The sequence below is a fragment of the Coffea arabica genome, chromosome 8e (genome assembly GCF_036785885.1).
Source record: "Coffea arabica cultivar ET-39 chromosome 8e, Coffea Arabica ET-39 HiFi, whole genome shotgun sequence".
In the NCBI taxonomy this organism is placed as follows: domain Eukaryota; kingdom Viridiplantae; phylum Streptophyta; class Magnoliopsida; order Gentianales; family Rubiaceae; genus Coffea; species Coffea arabica.
This window is the reverse complement of record NC_092324.1, coordinates 22,188,097-22,207,959: the sequence shown is the minus strand read 5'-3', so window position 1 is coordinate 22,207,959 and position 19,863 is coordinate 22,188,097. Positions and strand designations below refer to the sequence as shown.

Genomic DNA, 19,863 nt, shown 5'->3' with positions numbered 1-19,863 from the left:
CTGCATCATCTTTTTCATCAAAAAGTCGTTTGAGATTGCCTCGGATGCCATACTGACACCTTTTTCTTTATCTTTCTTTTTTGGAGTGGTTGGCATAGTGGTTGGAGTGGTTGTCATAGTGGTTGGAGTGGTTGGCATAGTTGTTGAAGTGGTTGATTGATTTGTCCACTTGAGTTTGTCTTCGGTTGTCAGGAATCTTATCACATTTGTTTGATCTCCATATTCTTGATTGAATCCGGTCCACCATTTGATCTTGAATTCTCTGACTAATGACATTGGAAGGGGTTTTTCTAGGTCTTGATGAATTTTGAAACTCCAGCAAAAAATCCTTGGTACTTTGAATTCTACATGGAATAATATTGGCTTTGTATACTCTTCCCCCCTGGCTTTTTTGAGATAGGTTTGAAATCCCATTAAGACATTTGGAGGTAAGATTTCTTTTTGAGGGCCGAACCATTGCCACCAATGGCTAAACCAAATTGGAAATTCTCTATTGCAACTTTCTTTAAAAGTAAAGAACCATGAATGGTTGAATGGTCTGTATAGGAAAGCACGATACCAGGTCATTTTGTAATCTTGATATGTAAATCCATCTGGAATAAATCTGACTGAGAATGATTTTTTAGAATAAAGAGAAGTCCATTCATTTGGGGAACAAACTTTCTTTATTATGCACTTTGAATGACTAATTATATTTGGATTTTTTCTATCTGGAATAGGGAATATTTCTACAGATTGAGTATCTGTAAGAATTAATTCATAATAATCCAAATTTTTTGAAGGATCATCTGGTTGCCAATAACATTTTTGAGGAAAGATTCTTTGAGTAAGCTGGTTGAGTGTAGAATATAATGGTATTTCTTGGAATCTGGTTAAAGTAATATGTTGAGTAAATGGTTTTGTGAAATAGGAATTTTCATTGGATTTTTCTATAGGTTTTGGAATTTGTTGAAGAGGTTTTATTTGAGAAGAAGATGGAGTACGGGCAGCTTGACTGTATGTCAATGCTGGAAAGTCTTGTAATATTTGAAATCTATTTTGAGTTACAGGAGTAAGACTCATCTCATAATCCTGAGGAGTCTTTGGTCTGGAATTTCCTGATTTTGAATCCATTCCTGCAAAATTAATAAACAACATCTTTAAGTTGGTTAGATAATTGTTTATTTTGATCTTTGTAATGTTGAAGAAATGCCTCATTTCTTCCTGCTCTTCGTAGGACTTGAATTCTAATAATATTTCTTTGAATCTCTCTTTGGATAAGAAAAGCTCTCTCTTTTGGTGTAAGGGTTGCGTAATGGCTTTGCTGAATATATACTGTATTGTGTTTGGAAATTTGATAGGCTGGAATGCTTTGTCTTCCATTGCTGGTCTGAATAAAATATTGATATCCTCTGGATTGAAGAACCGCTTCTTTGTTTAAGAGTTTAGGAGAATCTCTTTGGGTTCTTAGATAATTTGTATATTCTCGATCATTTCTTTGAGCCATAAGGTCACGATCCATGTCCTTGTAAAAATTCTCTAGTAAGAAAATCTGGTAATGAATTATTTTCTCCTTTAATAAATTCAATTTCCAGATGAGATAAAAGATAAAAATCAATTACAAAGGTTTTTAGGATGTTTAAATTATATAGCAGATTTTTTCCCTAAATTAAGACAAGAATGCTCTATATTATTTAATAGATTAAAGAAAAACCCAAAACCTTGGACAGAAGAACATACTCAAAAAATAAAATATTTAAAAGAAAAAATTAAATCATTACCATGTTTGTGTTTACCACATCCTAAAGCATTCATGATAGTTGAAACAGATGCATCAGAATTAGGATATGGGGGTATATTAAAACAAAGAATAGAAGAATCAAAAGAAGAATTTGTTAGATTTCATTCAGGAACATGGTCTGATCCTCAAAAGAATTATTCAACTATTAAAAAGGAAATTTTATCAATAGTTTTATGCATATCAAAATTTCAAGATGATTTATATAATAAAATTTTTTTGATTAGAATAGATTGTAAATCTGCAAAAGAGATTTTACAAAAAGATGTTCAGAACATAGTTTCAAAACAAATATTTGCTAGATGGCAAGCCATTTTATCTGTTTTCGATTTCTTACCATGAATATTGGGGATGAATGTGGTGATCTACTTTGCTGAATTATTTTCTAATTTTATTTTAAATTCTTCCTAGTCTTGAAGGCCATATCTCATTGCATAAGTTCTTATTATTTTATTTCTACCTATCATTTCTAATTTTGCTTCTTCTTTATTTATCCCAAAATTGTAAAGGATTATTTGAATAACATTGCCTAATCTTAGCCTTTACTACTTCTAATCCTTCAATTATAGTTTTTTTTTGTCTTGTGGTCTTATCTATCATATTTTCTATTTTTAGTAAAGGTTTTCCTTTCAAAAAAAAGAGATTTTTCTTTGTGTCTTATGCAAGGTTGAAAGATAATCGGTACTTTTTCGCATATGCATTTTTAAATCTATTAACTATAATCCAATGATGGCATGATGTTTTAAAATGTATCTGTTGTTTTAGAGTATCAAATAAGACTTTGTGAAATAATTAAAGAAAATTATTGCCAAGTAGAATATCTGTACATGTATCATAGAAGTAAAATGGTGGACATTTTATCGGCAATGATCTTAATAATATTTGTGATGAGGAAATTCCTTTAGATAACTATATTTTATTATTAGAAATATCTAATCCAATAATATCTTTTAATTTCTCTGTATACTGATTAGGAAAGCATGTGCATTTACATAGATGAGAACCTGATCCGCTATCTATATATGCAACGAAATATTATGCTTTAAAATCATTATAAGTTATTTATAATCCATAATTAATTATTTTATAAGGGGATACTTGTTCTGGGAAACTACTTCGTAGCATAATTTCTAAAGTCATTAAATTCTTCATTCCCAACAAGAAGTCGTATAGGTATTTTTACTTCTTTTAATCGTATACTTGTTTCTACCGCTATATCTATGTCATGCATTTCTCCATTAAACTTTATATATTGATAAGGTTCTTCTAATCGATGACAAATTAGATTTTTTTATCAATTTATGGTTGATATAACTACCACTTGCTCCTGTATCAATCAAAATTTTGTATGGTGAATATTTCATTCATCATAATGTTCTCCATCTATTTTATAATTAGTATTTAATCTTTTATCTACTTTTATTATAGAATCTAATCTTTGACTACTTTCCACTCCTATTTTTGAATAAGATAATCGAGGTAAAATCTTATTATAAGGATTAATCATTGGTTTTAGTTTTAAATCAAGTTCAAATTCATCATCTAATTCTTCTATATTAATTATTGAAGCTGGATATATTTTTTCTACTTTAGAAAATAATTTTGGAAAATCTATGAAGTCTTTGTTAGCAAAATATTCTATGTGATAAGTATTTAATAAAACATATGAAATCATTGCTAGCAGAATAAGGTCTATTTCCTTGTTTAAATAAATATTTCCTTTCAAAATTTTGTATTACTGATAATAATTTATCAAAATATTTATCTTGTAAATTATAGGTGATCCAAGAATGTATATTAAATTTCAATTTTTGGTATTTTAGATTCCCTATTAAGATTCCTACACAGGTTTCTTCTCTTTTTAAAATTCTATAATCTAGTATTACTAAACTAATTGGACTATCTACTTCTTCTCTGAATGTCTCACCGGATACCTAATGATAGTATAGTCAAACCTCTAAGAAATTTAGGTATGAAGATTGTTGGACCTATATGTCTGAAAAATTAAGAAGTATCTATTGCACATGGTAATATTCTTTCACCTTTTTTATATCACGACAAATATAAAAATCATATTTTATTAAGATATCCCACTACTTACCATTGAGATAGATAATTTGATTTCTTTAACAATAGATTTGAATTGGCAAAATTTTGCTTTCTAGCCCCAGTACCCCTAGTGGTATCAGAGCCCCTATAACTATACATATTTTGAAAATAATGAAAATGATTCTGAAATAAATTGGATAAATAATGAAAATTATGTTGATACAGATTCACAGGAGTAATTATTTATACTGTGAATACTTGCTTGCTGAAATAGATAGATTAGATAGGCAAGTAAAAGATTCGGAAACTTTGCTCGAATATTACTGCAATAGATATAATTTTGTAATATTCTAATTGGACTCTGTACGTCATATTTTAGTCATCATAATCTCAAACAATATAATATTAGACAATAAATTGTAATATTTATGTTACTTTTTTTTGGTTATCTAGATAAAAAAGTGTTTGATACGCATAGTTTCAAATTTTGGTATGATATTTTGTTCAAAAATTTTTGCTCTAAGATTAACTTCTCTCACATCATTAAGCTAAAAATACGACAAGTATAACATGCTTTCATATATAAACACTAATGTCGAATTCAAATTCCTTTGAAAATTTTCATTCTAACATTTTAAAATTAATTTTACAAAATGCTCATAAAAAATTCCATTTTGAGTGGCTGTCTCAAAAAATAAATAAATACGAGCATTTTCACCATTTTTTTGGAGAAGATGAATTTTGTTTCAAAATTAATTGTCCTTCTAAAGCCCAGTTTATTATTCTAAATGGAACCATAAAGCTTAGATCATTTTCAGATTCCTCAAAAAGAAATAAAAAACAAAATCACCTTTTAGGTAAAAATATAACAAAGAGAGAGAGGCAAAATGTACAATTGTAAAACTACTAGGACAATAGGTTAGAATTTTATAGCATGGAAGGTAAAAATTACAAAGTAGTTTTAACAAAAGAAGTATACAAAGTTGTAAGAATAGAGAGAGCATCAACTAGCAACAAGAAAAACATTACCAAACTTTTTTCACTACATAAGACCAAATAGTTTGGTACTTTTAATATGAATTACCCAAAACATTTGCAATTAGTCTTCTAATTCTCATGGTAATAAATAGTTAATTGTACCATCTATCATCAAATAACCTTTGACATAATTAGTTCTTCAGCTTAGAATAGTTAATCTAGCACAAACTACTATAATTGATATCAAAAATAAATTTTCTAGAAATAAAGTTATGGTAAATAGCATTTGAATCCTCTTCTTTTATTTACTTGTCCATTTACAAGTATCTAAAATAGCGATATATAAGAAAATAATGTAGACATAGTATTGATTTTTTCTTATTATACCAATATATGAATCATAATATCTGAAAATCAGTTTACTCAGAAAATAATTGACAATTTGATCAATTTGTAATATATGGATGATAGAGAAACTTTGTAAATTTTATCAAAGTGAAGTTGCTTAAGTAAATCATTTTAATCTAAACCTTATGCAATTTTTGGCAATTATGAAAATGACTTATAACTCAAACTTTATATGTTAAAGATAGTTCTAAAATTTTGATCTTATTAGGTTGAATTAATCTGTATATCGCCAATGCTGCCACTCTAGCAGTTTTTAGAGTCAAGTCAGGTCACGATATGGAACCCGATTGGACAATCCTTTCAAACTAACCACATTTTGTATATATGACAACTTAGCTACAAAAAAAAAGATTTTTTTTATATGTCCGGGCCAGTAAGGATTGACCCGGACACCCCTGTGTAGACAAAAAAAAAAAAAAAAGACAACTTAGCTACAAACATATATAGAAAAGGCTTAATTACAATATACCCCTTACAAAAATTACTAACTCGCAAGTTATCCCCTAAACTACTCATTGCAACACTATTACATTTGTCATACTATGATGAGTAGCGCGTTTTTTGTTGCTCCTTAAATTTGGAATTTGATTGAAAAAATTTGTAAGTTTTAGAGTCATTTGTTTTTTTGGTATTAATGTAATGCAAATTGATGGTGAATTAGGTAGTAGTACTATATAAGATACTTATATGTGTTTTGGATAACAACGTTTTAATGACCTAATTTAGTTGTTAAAATGCTAGATATATAATCATAATCTTATTAATTTGAATGTCAAGCCTTCCCTTTCTTTTTGCAAACAAGGTGGTAAAAAAAATCTATGAATTTGAAAGTTGGTAAACTTCAAATATAAAAAAAAATCGTGAATATAATTTATAATTTTGAAAAGACATGGTGCAATGGTAAATGCTTTAATAATCTTATACAAGTTTAGCTTTTAGCTATTGAGAAACTACTGAAACGTGTAATATTTTTTACATTTTATTTTCTTTCTGTTAAATAAAATTTTCTTATTTAATTAACAACAATGAGTATTCATTTTTTGCTTTTGTATTTTTAATCCCTCAAGGGCAAATACCTTTTTTTCTTGAAGGCCTAAAGGACAAATACTTGCACAACGCCTTTCCTCACTTTGCAAGTCATGGAATCCTTGCATACAAAATATTGAAAAAGTAAAAGCACGTCATACACATTTGTGATAGTTACAGGGGTGATATCGCAATTAACCCAAAATGAAAGCCATACATTTCCCTTTCCTTTTCTCCCTCCTTCCTCTCTTTCTTTTTCCACACACACTCGCAGCTCTGTTTCTGTCTCTCAATATTTATTTATACTTTCAAGAAAACTAAAACCAATAATCAGAGCAAAATTTTTCTCTTTTCTTTCATCGGGGGCGCGAAATTCTTCTTTCAAAATTAGGGATTTCTCTGTTTTCTTCTTATAATTGAACAAATACAGAGGTCGGAAATGGAGGGCTCGGCGTCCAGGGATGAGGCTCGATCGGAATCGGAGCCGCAATCATCGGTGCTGGGACGAATAGAACAGCTTGGTGAAGGAGACGGGGAATCGCAGCAGGAGGAGAGAGGAGAAGATGAGAATGAAGTGTTGATATTGAAGACGCACGAGTTGATGGACAGAATCACGGCCAACGCTGAAAACCCTAGCCCTTCTATTCTCCACGCTCTCGCTTCTATACTTGAAACTCAAGAAGCCAAGTAGGTGGACCTTTCGCTCTGAAGCTTGTACGCATATCTTAGATTGGAAATTTTCTTTTGAGTTGTTACAGGGCAGTAATTTAGTGAAATGTGATCATAAAGAACTCCATTTTTTTTGGAATTTAACTCTACTATCTGTGAATGCGTACAAAAGGTAATATATGTTTGGGCTATAAATAACTCAAAGTCGCGCCTTTGAGTAACTGGGCAACAGAGCATGTCTATTTGACAAATTTTACCCAGTGAACAATACTTCCTCTTTTCGTGGCTTCTAAAAATGAGATTTGGAATAGTGCATAAAATGATATGATGGATTTTGTGTTAGTGATTTATAAAAGAATTTGAATAGAAACAACTTAGAGGAGATATTTCATGATTGGTGGTATATGATGTTTGATATTTAAAGAGAAAATGCTCTGTATTATGGCAAAGGGAGTTGGCATTTTGGTTGATTACTTTATTGGAAAGGAATATTATTCTGGGATTTTTCGTCCTTTATTGGTTGTATGGTGATGGGAAAAAAGTTAGTTGGTTTTGATTGTTAAGTTAGTCGATTTTGATTGTTGGTTTACTAGCCTGTAGGATCATTGACAATTAATTCCATAATTGTAGTAATGGCTGCTAGAAAGGAATAGCTCCTCTGTGTTGGCGTGCATTTGATTTTGATTGTTGGTTTACTAGTTTGTAGGATCATTGACAATTAAATCCGTGATTGTAGTAATGGCTGCCAGAAAGGGATATCTCCTCTGTGTTGGCATGCATCTTTCTTGTCAATTTCTTACTCATCTTTTCTCTTTTATGTGAGAAATTAATTGCTTATTCATTTTGACATGTGGCATCAAATATGTTAAGAAAGCAGAATGATGCAAACCCGGACAAAAAATTAAGGACACTAATGGATGAGAAGATATTTGAGACTGACAAAAATTTAATGGATTCAGGACTGAGATTCTGATATCTCTGGTGTGTTTTAATGTGCCTTGTCTCTAGCTGCCTTGCTTGGTAATTGTTGCCTGCCTAATAATGATACACAGTAGCAGCTCTATATAGCAGCGGCACTTGGAAGTTTAAGGGTCAGGCATGTTGGAAGTCCAACGGATGGTGGCCTATCTTAGTATCTATTTCTCAAGTGAGGTTTACTATTTGTTGTAACTTAAGAGACTATTTATTGCATGTATTAGTTTCCTCAAATTAAACTGACAATATGAGTGAAGAATTTTGAGAATGCCCCAATTGCTGATGTGAAGCGGAAGTCCTCTCCTTCCCTTCCCCCTTTGTCTTTGTATCTCAAGTTTTCGGTTCCAGTATCTATAAAAGTTATATTCTATAAATCTAGCTTCCACTCAAATTTTGCTTAGCGAACAGTCTATCATGTAATTATCTCTGCTGAAATAATAACACTTGATTAATTTATTGAATTCAAGTATGGCAGTGCCTTATTTTACTTCATTCTTTTGGAACAAGCACTTAGTTCTCCATTATTCTATGTAACTTTCAAACTTGAAATTGTTTTGGAGGTCCAGATTTTTGTTGTCAGATTGTCTCCCCTGAGTTATTGCACTTTAATCTTGACTATTGGGAAATGCGATGAACCTTGAAATCAAAGTTGTCATTCTGGTTCCACCTGTTTAATATTTTCTTCAGAAGTTTAGTTTTGTACTCCTCTCAAAATGGAAGAACAATTGCATGTATATATGATGCAGTAGAGATAGTGCTGATGGGAACTTGGTTTTGATTTTTTCCCTGATTTTATCAGAAAGAGTGATTGAATTGACTTTTCAAAATCATTTTAAGTTTGGCTGACAGGTGACTAAGAGTATATTAGGCTGTGCAGTTACTCTTTCAGTAATGGGAAGGAAACAGGAAGCATTATGAAAATCTCCTTTGGCTTTTTCTAGTATTCGTCAAGTGCAAAATCCAGTGACACGCTTTTGAAATTATTAAGCAAGAGTGATTATAATGTTGGTTGTTTTTCCATGGGAAGACTACTACATTTATGTTTGTTCGAGATTGTTTGGTTCGTTGATTTTATGATTTGTTATGAAAATAATCATGATTGGAAATTTGTGATAGTTGATTGTGGAAATAATAATAAGTGAAGAAAAGCAAAAGCAAAATTGGAAAGTTCCTTTTTGGGAAGAGTGGCATGATCAGGATTTTATGGTGGAAATTGAGGTTTGGATGCAAATTAGTGACATGGTATGAAGTGTGATGGATTTTATCTGCTTTGTGCAGAACTTGGGCTCTTGATAGAGAGAAATTCAGAAAGGACTGGTTTAGCCTATACGGATACTTTGAGATTAGCTGTTAATGAATTGTTTGCGTACTCATTATTTGTTTTAATTGCTTTTCAAACATTGTTTTCTTTGGCTATTGTAGATACATGGAAGACGTAGGCCATTCCTCTGCAAACAATGGTCGATCTTCTCACAACATTGGACGTCTAGGGAATCTAGTTCGGGTTAGTCTTATTGATTCCTTTTTTCAATTTATCTACTTTTTGCATTTATTGCATTTGGATTGAGTTTGTTATGTAGTTGTATGCTTTTTGTGTGTCATGTTGTATTGTCCTATTTCCCAGAACAAGTAGCAAAAGATGCTGAGTTTTCATGTCCTGTTGCAGGAAAATGATGAGTTCTTTGAGTTATTATCAGCTAAGTTTCTATCTGAAAGTCGATACTCAGTTTCTGTACAGGCAGCTGCTGCAAGGCTTCTTTTTAGTTGTTCACTTACTTTTGTGGTATGTAGTTGATGTGTTTCATCGATTCAGTTATTCTTCTTTTAGTTTGTGTTATGCTTATGCTGTTCTTGTTTTAGCTTGTGTTGTCCATTACTTAACTTTTGGTAATCAATGAATTCAGTATCCACATGCTTTTGAGGAAACTGTTATGGAAAACATAAAGGGTTGGGTGATGGATGAGACGATTAGATTATCTGGTGATGATCATAACTGGAAAGATGAATCAGGAGCGAGGAAATGCTCGGACTCTGAAATGTTGAAAACCTATTCTACAGGACTTCTTGCTGTATGTCTTGCTGGGTATGCTTTAAGGCTGTTTTTTTTCCCCTTTTTGTTTTTTTTACTGTATTTTATTCTGCACCCTATGAAAGCCCATGCTATAACCAAGCTGATGATTGTAGTGGTGGTCAAGTGGTGGAAGATGTGTTAACTTCAGGATTATCAGCCAAACTCATGAGATATCTGCGTCTCCGGGTTCTTGGGGAGGCAGGCACAAGTCAAAAAGACACAACTTCTCAGATAGAGAGCAAAAGCTTTCCTGCAACAGCTTGCATGAGAGGCAGAGAGGATGTTCGAGGAAGAGTGCGGCAGGCTTTGGAGAATTCTCATTTTGATGTACCTAGAGTACTAGAGGATGGAAGCAGTGATGATCAACTTGCTGATAAGGATCTCGATAGAGGCTTGGGTAGGCCAATAGATGAAGAACATTGGGTGGATGGAGAGCCACCAGATGTATTGGCTGCAGATAGTGATATATATGATGCAGAAACGGAAGGTGATGAGAAATGGCATGCTTGGGACTTACGTGATGGAAGGACCAAGGCTGGTGGCAGATCCTCAAGGGAAGAAGAATCTGATGACAGTGTTAGAGATGAATTATCACGTCGCAGGACCAATCGTGGGACTTCAAGATTAAGAGGAAAGGGAAGGGCAAGTGAAGGTAATTTGGATAATGAACAATCTTTAACTTCTCCTGGCTCTGCTATTAGAATTGGAGGATTGAACCGGAATATCAGGGACAGGAGTGTGCCAAGAAACCAAGATTTGAAAAAAAATTCAGACAGCAAGAAGAGCCAAGGACGGACTGTTACAGATGGTTTTACCTTAGGGAGAGACGAAAGTGATGACTGTTTCCAAGGCTGTGTAATTGGCTCCAAGAACATTGCTGATCTGGTAAGGAAAGCTGTCGTAGCTGCTGAATCTGAAGCCCGAGCAGTCAATGCTCCAGCAGAAGCTATCAAAGCAGCTGGTGATGCTGCTGCTGAACTTGTCAAGAGTGCTGCTTTGGAGGTAAGCTTTACTCTGTTCTCTGTAATTTTCATTTTTTGTAGGATGGACTTCTTAAAGTCTGTTAGTTCTCATGATCTTAGGAATATAAAAAGACAAATAATGAAGAAGCTGCAGTTTTGGCTGCTTCTACAGCTGCATCCACAGTTGTTGATGCTGCTAATGCGGTTGAAGTCTCAAGGTTGGTTATAAATTCACACAAGATATGTTCAGTTACCAATTATTGACACTATCATGGTCTTTTACATCTAATTAACACTGACCGGTCATAAACTTGATTTGTTTTTCCCTATCGTGCATGTTATCTGTAGAACTACAACCGCTGCTGATGGTGATTCAGCACCCTCAAAAGCTAAAGAAACAGAGACTGATGAGGATGTTAATGAGTTCTTCTTGCTAGACAGTGACTCTCTTGCAAAGCTCAGAGAGAAATTTTGTATTCAGTGTCTTGTCATATTGGGAGAGTATGTTGAAGTACTTGGACCTGTGCTGCATGAAAAAGGTGTAGATGTCTGTCTTGCATTGTTGCAGCGAAGCTATAAACACACAGAGGCATCAAAAATTGCTCTACTCTTGCCTGATGTGTTGAAGCTAATTTGTGCCCTGGCTGCTCATCGGAAATTTGCCGCATTATTTGTGGATCGTGGTGGGATTCAAAAGTTGCTCGTTGCTCCAAGAGTTCCTCAGACATATTTTGGTTTATCTTCCTGTTTGTTTACGATTGGCTCTATCCAGGTAATTGTTTATCTTCCTGTTTGTTTACAATTGGCTCAATTTTGGTGATAATCTACTATTGTTAGATCAAATGACTTTTTCCCCCTTCTAATTGTTTTAATATCCCTTTTCACTTGTGCATCTCTTCTGAATATTCGTACAACTACTGTCTTATTCGTGGAAAGTTGGATTTAACTTGAGAAATGATCATTTAGGGAATAATGGAGCGTGTCTGTGCACTTCCGTCGAATGTTGTCCATCAGGTGGTTGAGTTGGCCCTTCAACTTCTTGAATGTTCCCAGGATCAAGCCAGAAAAAATGCAGCTTTGTTTTTTGCTGCTGCATTTGTTTTCAGAGCTGTCATTGATACTTTCGATGCTCAGGAAGGATTACTAAAAATGATTAATCTGTTGCAAGATGCTGCTTCAGTAAGATCTGGGGTTCCATCTGGGGCAATAAATAATGCTGGATCTCTTCGAAGTGACAGGCCTGCTACGGAGGTGCTTACCTCCTCAGAGAAGCAAATAGCTTATCACACTTGTGTTGCACTACGACAATATGTTAGGGCGCATCTTATTTTACTTGTGGATTCAATTCGCCCTAATAAGAACATGCGCAGTGCTGCTCGAAGTATTCCAAGTACTAGGGCGGTGTACAAGCCCCTTGATATTAGTAATGAGGCCTTGGATGCTGTATTTCGGCAGATACAGAAGGATCGGAAACTTGGTCCTGCATTAGTGAGGGCCAGATGGCCTGTTGTGGACAAGTTCTTAAGTGCTAATGGGCATATTACCATGTTGGAACTGTGTCAGGTATATCAGTCAGTCCTTCAATTTCTATTGGTTCTTTTTCATTTTACTTAATTCTGCAGAAAATATTTGCTTATTTTGTAGGCTCCACCTGTTGAGCGGTACTTACATGACTTGCTTCAGTATGCCTTGGGTGTTCTGCACATCGTCACTTTAGTACCATATAGCCGTAAACTTATAGTAAATGCCACCCTAAGTAACAATCGTGTTGGTATAGCTGTTATCCTGGATGCAGCCAATGGCGCTGGTTATGTTGAGCCTGAGGTAAACATTTCTGCACATTCTTCTTCCCTCTCACCCCTGGCTTTGGTTTATGCTGGATAGAATTATATGCATTTATCTTGGTTGCATTGTTTCTAATGGAAGTTCACATGGGAACACCATGATCTCATCATGCAGATTATTCAAGCAGCACTTAATGTCCTTGTCAATCTTGTGTGCCCACCTCCTTCAATCAGCAATAAACCATCAGCTGCTACACAAGGACATCAGTCTGCACCTGTCCAATCTTTAAATGGTCCGGAGACCAGAGACAGGAACTTGGAACGAAGTATTCTTGATCGAGCTCTAAGTGTGGCTAGTCAGAATGAACCTCGTGACCGGAGTGGGGAATCTACCTTGGTTGATCGAGGTTCCACTGCCATAGTAGGTACTTCGTCTGGGAGTAATACTTCTCAAGTCCCAGTTCCTACTGTAGCTTCAGGATTAGTGGGAGATCGTAGAATTTCCCTCGGTGCTGGATCTGGGTGTGCTGGCCTTGCTGCTCAACTTGAACAAGGATATCGGCTAACCAGAGAGGCTGTTCGTGCCAATAATGGTATCAAGGTTCTTCTTCAGCTCCTCCAACCACGGATAGTTACCCCTCCTGGTGCCCTTGACTGTCTACGTGCTCTTGCGTGCAGAGTGCTGCTTGGTTTGGCTAGAGATGATACAATTGCACACATACTAACAAAGCTTCAGGTAGCTTTATTTCGTATTTTGAGTTGTTATCTGAAGCTATTCTTTTAATCTTTATCCTTCTTTATACAAGATAAAGTTGCCTTGTGAATGAAGTCAAAATCAGTCATATTATTTTTTCCCTATGTAGTAAAGCTTAGTGCTTGCCATTTATATCTTCGTGATTTTGTCCACTGTTTTTTAAAATGCCATTGTAAATTGGGAATGAAGTCCTAACATTTTTTTTAATCTTTTGTTGATTTTTATTTGGTATATATGTTAGCATTTCATTTGAAGTGTGCCTTATGCTTATTGAATTGTGCAAATTTGCATTTGCAATGGACACATCGTCCTACTTACTGGTGGATATTTGAGATTGGTTGTCTCTGTGCATTGGTTTTTATGGTACGAATTCACCTTCTTGGTGCTTGTGATTCTCCTTTTTTATTTTTTTGATGAAAGGAGCTTACTGAGTTGTCAGGGTATGGCATATATTTGCTTCTCAAACTGGCTGTTGTTACATAAAGAGGAGTATCTGGGTAGCATCTGATAATTAGATTCTTTTTATTTTATGTTTGATGCTAATAATGCAGATTCTGTAGGTTTCTTTTAAGAGTCAGCATAAGGTAATTGATTTTTGAGATTTCGTGTTTACTGTCCAATTTCATAGTATTGTCGCATCAACATCAAAGTAGAAAATTGTGGCCTCTCACGTGATTAACCTTCTGAGTTATTTGTTTTCTATTATGTATTAAACTTCTTTCACCTGAGGTGAATGGCTTGATACTTGGCAATGCTTTTCCATGAAGTGAAATTATCTTTTATCCTTATGCCCTGCTTTAGAATTAAGTTTTGAATTTTGGCCATAGGTTTTGGCTTTTTCTTGGTTTTTGCTGCTTTTTAGGTGCATTCGAACGGTTTTGAAAGTTAAATGAGCCTTTGGTCCATAGATGGTCCATATTTGGTCCGTAATCTATGAAACTGAAAAAGTATGATTGACACATGTTCAGGGCTTGGATCTGTTGCAATTGGATTAAGAACATACCTCAAGCCTAAACTTAAATATCAAAATTGGGGAAGTTTGAAATCACAAATTTACTAATTATGTGGGGTTTTGTAGCTTCTCTTAGTGCCTGCATCCTATTTCCTCGTTTCTTTTTTTTCACCTTTTCATGAATGTCATCGTGCAAATTCAAAATTTCCTTCTTGCATTTGTCATTTCAGAACCCTGTTTGCATGGTTTTGTTGCATAGTTTCCTTTCCTGCTCCTTTTTGCACTCAATGTGCTTTGGTACTGTGAGCGCCTTTGTGTGACATTGATATAACATTCTTGTGGTGTTGAGAAAGAAAACAATGTCTTTGGCATAAAGTAGGTGAAATTTCTATAAATGAATGCTCTCTCTTTTTTTTTTTTGGAGCACTGTTTTCTTATTAGAAGCAAAGTCTAGACTGGGTAGTTGAGTTGTTTCTCAAGAGATTTCGGTGAGAAGTGCTTATAAATGCAGATAGTATGCCATAACACCCTCTACTCCCTTGCAGCCTCTTTTCCCTGCCGTTGTTTTTCACTCTTGCTTATGTGAAAACAAATTGGTTGGTTGTTGTCCCTTCAACTTTGATAGACAAGTTTTAATGCCACAATGAGCTTGGTGACTTTAAACAGGGTTTCAAACTCCATTTTTATGCTAGGGACTTGGTTTTGATGAGGTATTTGACGGTTGGCTTTGCAACCCTATCCCTAAGTATGCAATCCAACAAATGAAAATTCTCCAAAGTAGATAAACATCATTTGAAATCTGTTTTAAACTCTTTCAATGATATTGATTGTGAAACTTAGCTATTTGGGTGCGAGATTAGTAGATTACTTCTATGATGTCTAATTTTCAACTTGTATTTCAGGTTGGAAGAAAACTTTCAGAACTTATTCGTGATTCAGGGAATCAGGCCCCTGGTAGTGAGCAAAGTAGGTGGCAGGTGGAGCTTTCACAGGTGGCTATTGAGTTGATTGGGGTAAGCATTAAAAATACTCTCCATGAGGAAGTAATACCAAATGCTGCTATGTAACCCCCCCCCCCCCCCCCCCCCCCCCCCCCCCCCCCCCCCCTTCCCAAAAAAAAATATAAAAGGGAAAAAAAGGGGCTGAAGTGACAATGGTACGAAGCTTACGCATGTAGGAATGAAACTCGTGCATGCATTTAGTGAAGAAACTTCACCTTGCACATTTCATGATGCTAGTAGACAATTCAGTTCCGCGACAGTGTTTTAGTCGTCCATTTGTTTAAAAATGGAATATGCTTGCTTAGATAGCATGTGGATCAGAGCTTTAAATGAATGTCCCATGTGCGTTAAGACCTGTAGCGTATAGAGAAAACAGTATCCTTGAAAGATTTGGGCCATGGTGGATCAGCTTGTACGTATTTTCCAATCGATGTACACATGAATGTGTAATTATTTCTTAAGAACAAAGCTTTTTAGTTTTTCGCACTGCTGGTAAATGATGTACTTTGGTAATTTTGATAGTACTTTAACTGGATATATAACTTTAAGACTTTGATTGCATGCCTTTTGAGGGGCCTGTTGCCATTCAACTTTATTGATTCTCTTATATACAATTTAATGAGCATTAGAAAACTGGTTTCCATGTGATAAGGGTGATTCAAAATTGTTGCCATAAGTGCCTGGTAGTGGCTTAGAAAAACCTTCTGGATTATAAGCTCTCCTGATTGAAGGGTTCTGCCATGTCATAAAATAAAATTGTTTACCCTTTGTTCTATTGAGAATGTAGAAAGGGATCGCCCTTCATGGTATGCTCCATGATATCATATTTGCGAATTAAACTGCTTTTTAACCTTTGGTAGTCTTCTTGCAAGCTTGGGTCTCTTTTTATGCCATACTTGGTACATATTATTGTTTATGAAATGACAGTTGAACAGGATTAAGAAGATATTGTAGAGCTGGATTTGTTCTTTGTACATGGTAGATATGTTATGTGAAGCATTGCTGTGTCCTGTAGGTTGTAACAAATTCTGGCCGTGCAAATGCATTAGCAGCAACTGATGCTGCTACTCCTACATTGAGGCGCATAGAGAGAGCTGCTATAGCTGCTGCTACGCCAATTACATACCATTCCAGGTAGCTGACCTGGCTCTTATCCAAGAAGTACTTTTTGTAGATGAGTGTTAATTCTTTTTTCTTCTTCTTGTTTGTTTTTATCATGCAACTTTTGAATTCTTAATTACAGGGAACTATTGCTTCTTATACACGAACACCTACAGGCATCTGGTTTGGCAGAAACAGCAGCTGTACTTCTAAAAGAGGCTCAGTTGACACCTTTACCATCTTTGGCCACACCAGCATCCCTGGTTCATCAGGCATCTGTGCAGGAATCTTCATCTATTCTGACTCAATGGCCATCTGCTAGAGTTCATTGTGGATTTATGTCGGATAAACTAAAACTGACATATCGGGAAGAGCATTTGGGCTTGAAAACTGATTCAGCTGTTTCCTGTTTGAAAAAGAGGCCTACGACTTTATCTTCTCCACATGGTCTTCACTCTAAAGCTCAGGTTTCTGCTGAGGACTCCCCAATATTGTCGAGTGCCAAAATTAACTTGACTTCTAAAAGATCATCTACAGCTGTAAGTGCTCCTGGAACTCCATCTGTGTCTGCTGTTAAGTCCAGTGGGGATGTCGATATCCAGTGTAAAACTCCAATTGTATTACCAATGAAACGTAAGTTGACAGACTTGAAGGAATCTGGGTTAATGTCACCCGGAAAACGACTTAATACAGGTGATTATGCATTACGGTCTCCAATTTGTATTACATCTGGCATGCTTCGCAAAAGCAGCCAACTGACTGATGGAACAATGTTTTCACCAACTAGTTCTTCTTTAAAAGATCATGGCAGATCATTGCCAAATTGTGGACCGGCTGAAGGGGATGAAAGCCAGTTTAGTGGTGCTCAATTTAGGCAAATGGTTCCTACAACCCAGTATGGACTTACAAATGAGCCCCAACCATCCAGCTTGGAACGGTTAACCCTTGATTCTCTTGTTGTTCAGTATCTAAAACATCAACATCGGCAGTGTCCGGCTCCTATTACCACATTGCCCCCTCTCTCTCTCCTACATCCTCACATGTGCCCAGAACCAAGACGAAGCCTTGACGCCCCCTCAAATATGACGGCCCGCCTTAGTATGCGTGAGTTTCGAAGTATGTATGGTGGCATTCACGGAAGCCGTAGAGATCGTCAGTTTGTTTATAGTAGATTCAGGCCATGGCGAACCTGCCGCGATGATGCTGGTGCCCTTTTGACTTGCGTTACTTTCCTTGGAGACTCTTCGCAAATTGCTGTCGGAAGCCATTCTGGGGAACTCAAAATATTTGACACCAACAGCAATTGTGTGCTTGATAGCTGCCCTAGTCACCAGTATCCTTTGACGCTTGCCCAGTCATATATATCTGGAGATACTCAGTTGATTCTTTCCTCCAGTGCCCATGATGTGCGGTTATGGGATGTATCTTCAGTTTCAGCTGGGCCCAAGCATTCATTCGAAGGATGTAAAGCTGCGAGGTTTAGCAATTCAGGAACTGCTTTTGCTGCTTTATCAACAGAATCATCCCATCGGGAGATTCTCTTGTATGATATTCAGACCAGCCAATTGGATCTAAAGCTTACGGATACGTCAAACAATCCATCAGGTCGAGGTCATTTGTATTCTCTTATTCACTTTAGCCCATCAGATACCATGCTTCTCTGGAATGGGGTCCTATGGGATCGCCGAGGTTCTGGCCCAGTGCATCGCTTTGATCAGTTTTCTGATTATGGTGGGGGTGGCTTCCATCCTGCTGGGAATGAGGTATCTGACTACCTTCTTGACTAGCTCTAATTTAGAGATAAATTAGTCAGTAGCCATACACCCATATGATTGAGATAGTAGCTTTTCTCTTTCCTTAGGTGTCAATCTTCAATTGTTTTTTTATTCTGTGAATATGCACATATTCCTGTTTTTATCTAGAAGAATGTGGAAGTGTATATGCTGAGATTGCTTTATCTGCATTTTTGTTCCTTTACTTTTTTCTTATTGTTTGATGATTATTTAACAGGTGATCATAAATTCTGAAGTCTGGGATCTCCGGAACTTCAGGCTTCTCCGAAGTGTGCCATCCTTAGACCAAACAGTGATAACTTTTAATGCTAGTGGGGATGTGATTTATGCAATTCTAAGGAGAAATCTCGAGGATGTTACTTCAGCATTTCAAACTCGCCGTGTTAAACATCCTCTCTTTGCTGCTTTTCGAACTGTGGATGCTGTTAATTACTCCGACATTGCTACAATTCCTGTTGATCGCTGTGTTCTTGACTTTGCTACAGAGCCAACCGATTCTTTTGTTGGGTTGGTTACAATGGATGACCAGGATGAGATGTATTCCTCTGCTAGGGTATATGAAATTGGTCGTCGGAAGCCAACTGATGATGATTCTGATCCAGATGATGCTGAGAGTGAAGATGAAGACGATGATGTGGATGAGGATGAGGATGAGATATTGGGACCAGATATTGACGAGGATGGTGATAGTGATGCAGATGATATGAGCAATGATGATGAGAGCGTGAGTGAACTCGAGGATGATGAGGAAGAAGACGGTGATTTTATAATGGATGATGGGGACTTTGAAGGTGCAGCTGGGATATTGGAGATTGTGGCCGAAGGTGACGAGGAGGATGATGATAGTGAGGTGCTTGAATCTCTAAGTAGCGGGGATGAAGAGGATATGTTGTGATTAGAGTGGTAAGAAGATTAGTGGGAGGGGTCAGAGTAGGTGCATGCTCCTAAATGAGCAAATTTTTGTACACTATTTGATAATTAAACTTTTACGCAGAATCTTGTAATCATCTTTTAAATGGATTTTCCTTTTTGTCTTTTAGGGTTTAGAGATTAAATAGGGGAAGTTAGAGATGATTATGTTGGGGAATGTTCAAATTTTGCGTTGTTAGCTCTGATTTTCTTATTAAACTCAAAGTTAGCTAAGGACAACTGTTGATATGTTTCCAAGTGAGTTTTTAATAAACGATCATCTTTGCTCAATGCAACTACTCAAGCGTGCATGTGTGCATGAACCATTCATTTATGAATGCTCATATTTGCTTCAATTAACTATGTTTATCAACAGCCTGCATCATAGATGTCTCAGATGTGTTGTCCAGCTGAACTGCCGACGACATTGGATTCGTAATTGAAAGATGGAAGAGTTAAAGAGTTTGTTTGATTAGAATTCTCAGATGTAATCACCAGCTGAAGGCATTGGATCCGTAACTGGAAAACGAATTGATGAAGAATTCTCAGATGTGTTCAGTTCAGATCCGTATGAAGACATGAACCCTAGGTGGAACGAGAAAAAGAAGGAAAAAATGTAAATAACGTGATCTACAATTCTAAGATAGATATGTT

General features: G+C 35.8%; 1 protein-coding gene across 2 annotated transcripts; it reads left to right on the top strand.

Annotated features, from left to right (window-relative positions):
- Nucleotides 1-6,498: 6,498 nt before the first annotated feature.
- Nucleotides 6,499-19,500, top strand: LOC113703276 (DDB1- and CUL4-associated factor homolog 1). 2 transcript variants are annotated; one of them, XM_027224585.2, is made up of 15 exons: nucleotides 6,499-6,925; nucleotides 9,305-9,386; nucleotides 9,549-9,665; nucleotides 9,787-9,965; nucleotides 10,067-10,955; nucleotides 11,036-11,133; nucleotides 11,264-11,687; nucleotides 11,882-12,478; nucleotides 12,560-12,739; nucleotides 12,875-13,435; nucleotides 15,308-15,418; nucleotides 16,422-16,540; nucleotides 16,650-17,200; nucleotides 17,309-18,270; nucleotides 18,518-19,500. In XM_027224585.2, the coding sequence occupies exons 1-15, from the start codon at nucleotides 6,678-6,680 to the stop codon at nucleotides 19,193-19,195; spliced, it is 5,796 nt and encodes a 1,931-aa protein (XP_027080386.1). In that variant the 5' UTR covers nucleotides 6,499-6,677; the 3' UTR covers nucleotides 19,196-19,500. The 2 variants fall into 2 exon arrangements, with proteins under 2 accessions (XP_027080386.1, XP_027080385.1); XM_027224584.2 differs by having other exon boundaries at nucleotides 16,650-18,270.
- The last annotated feature ends 363 nt before the right edge of the window (nucleotides 19,501-19,863 follow it).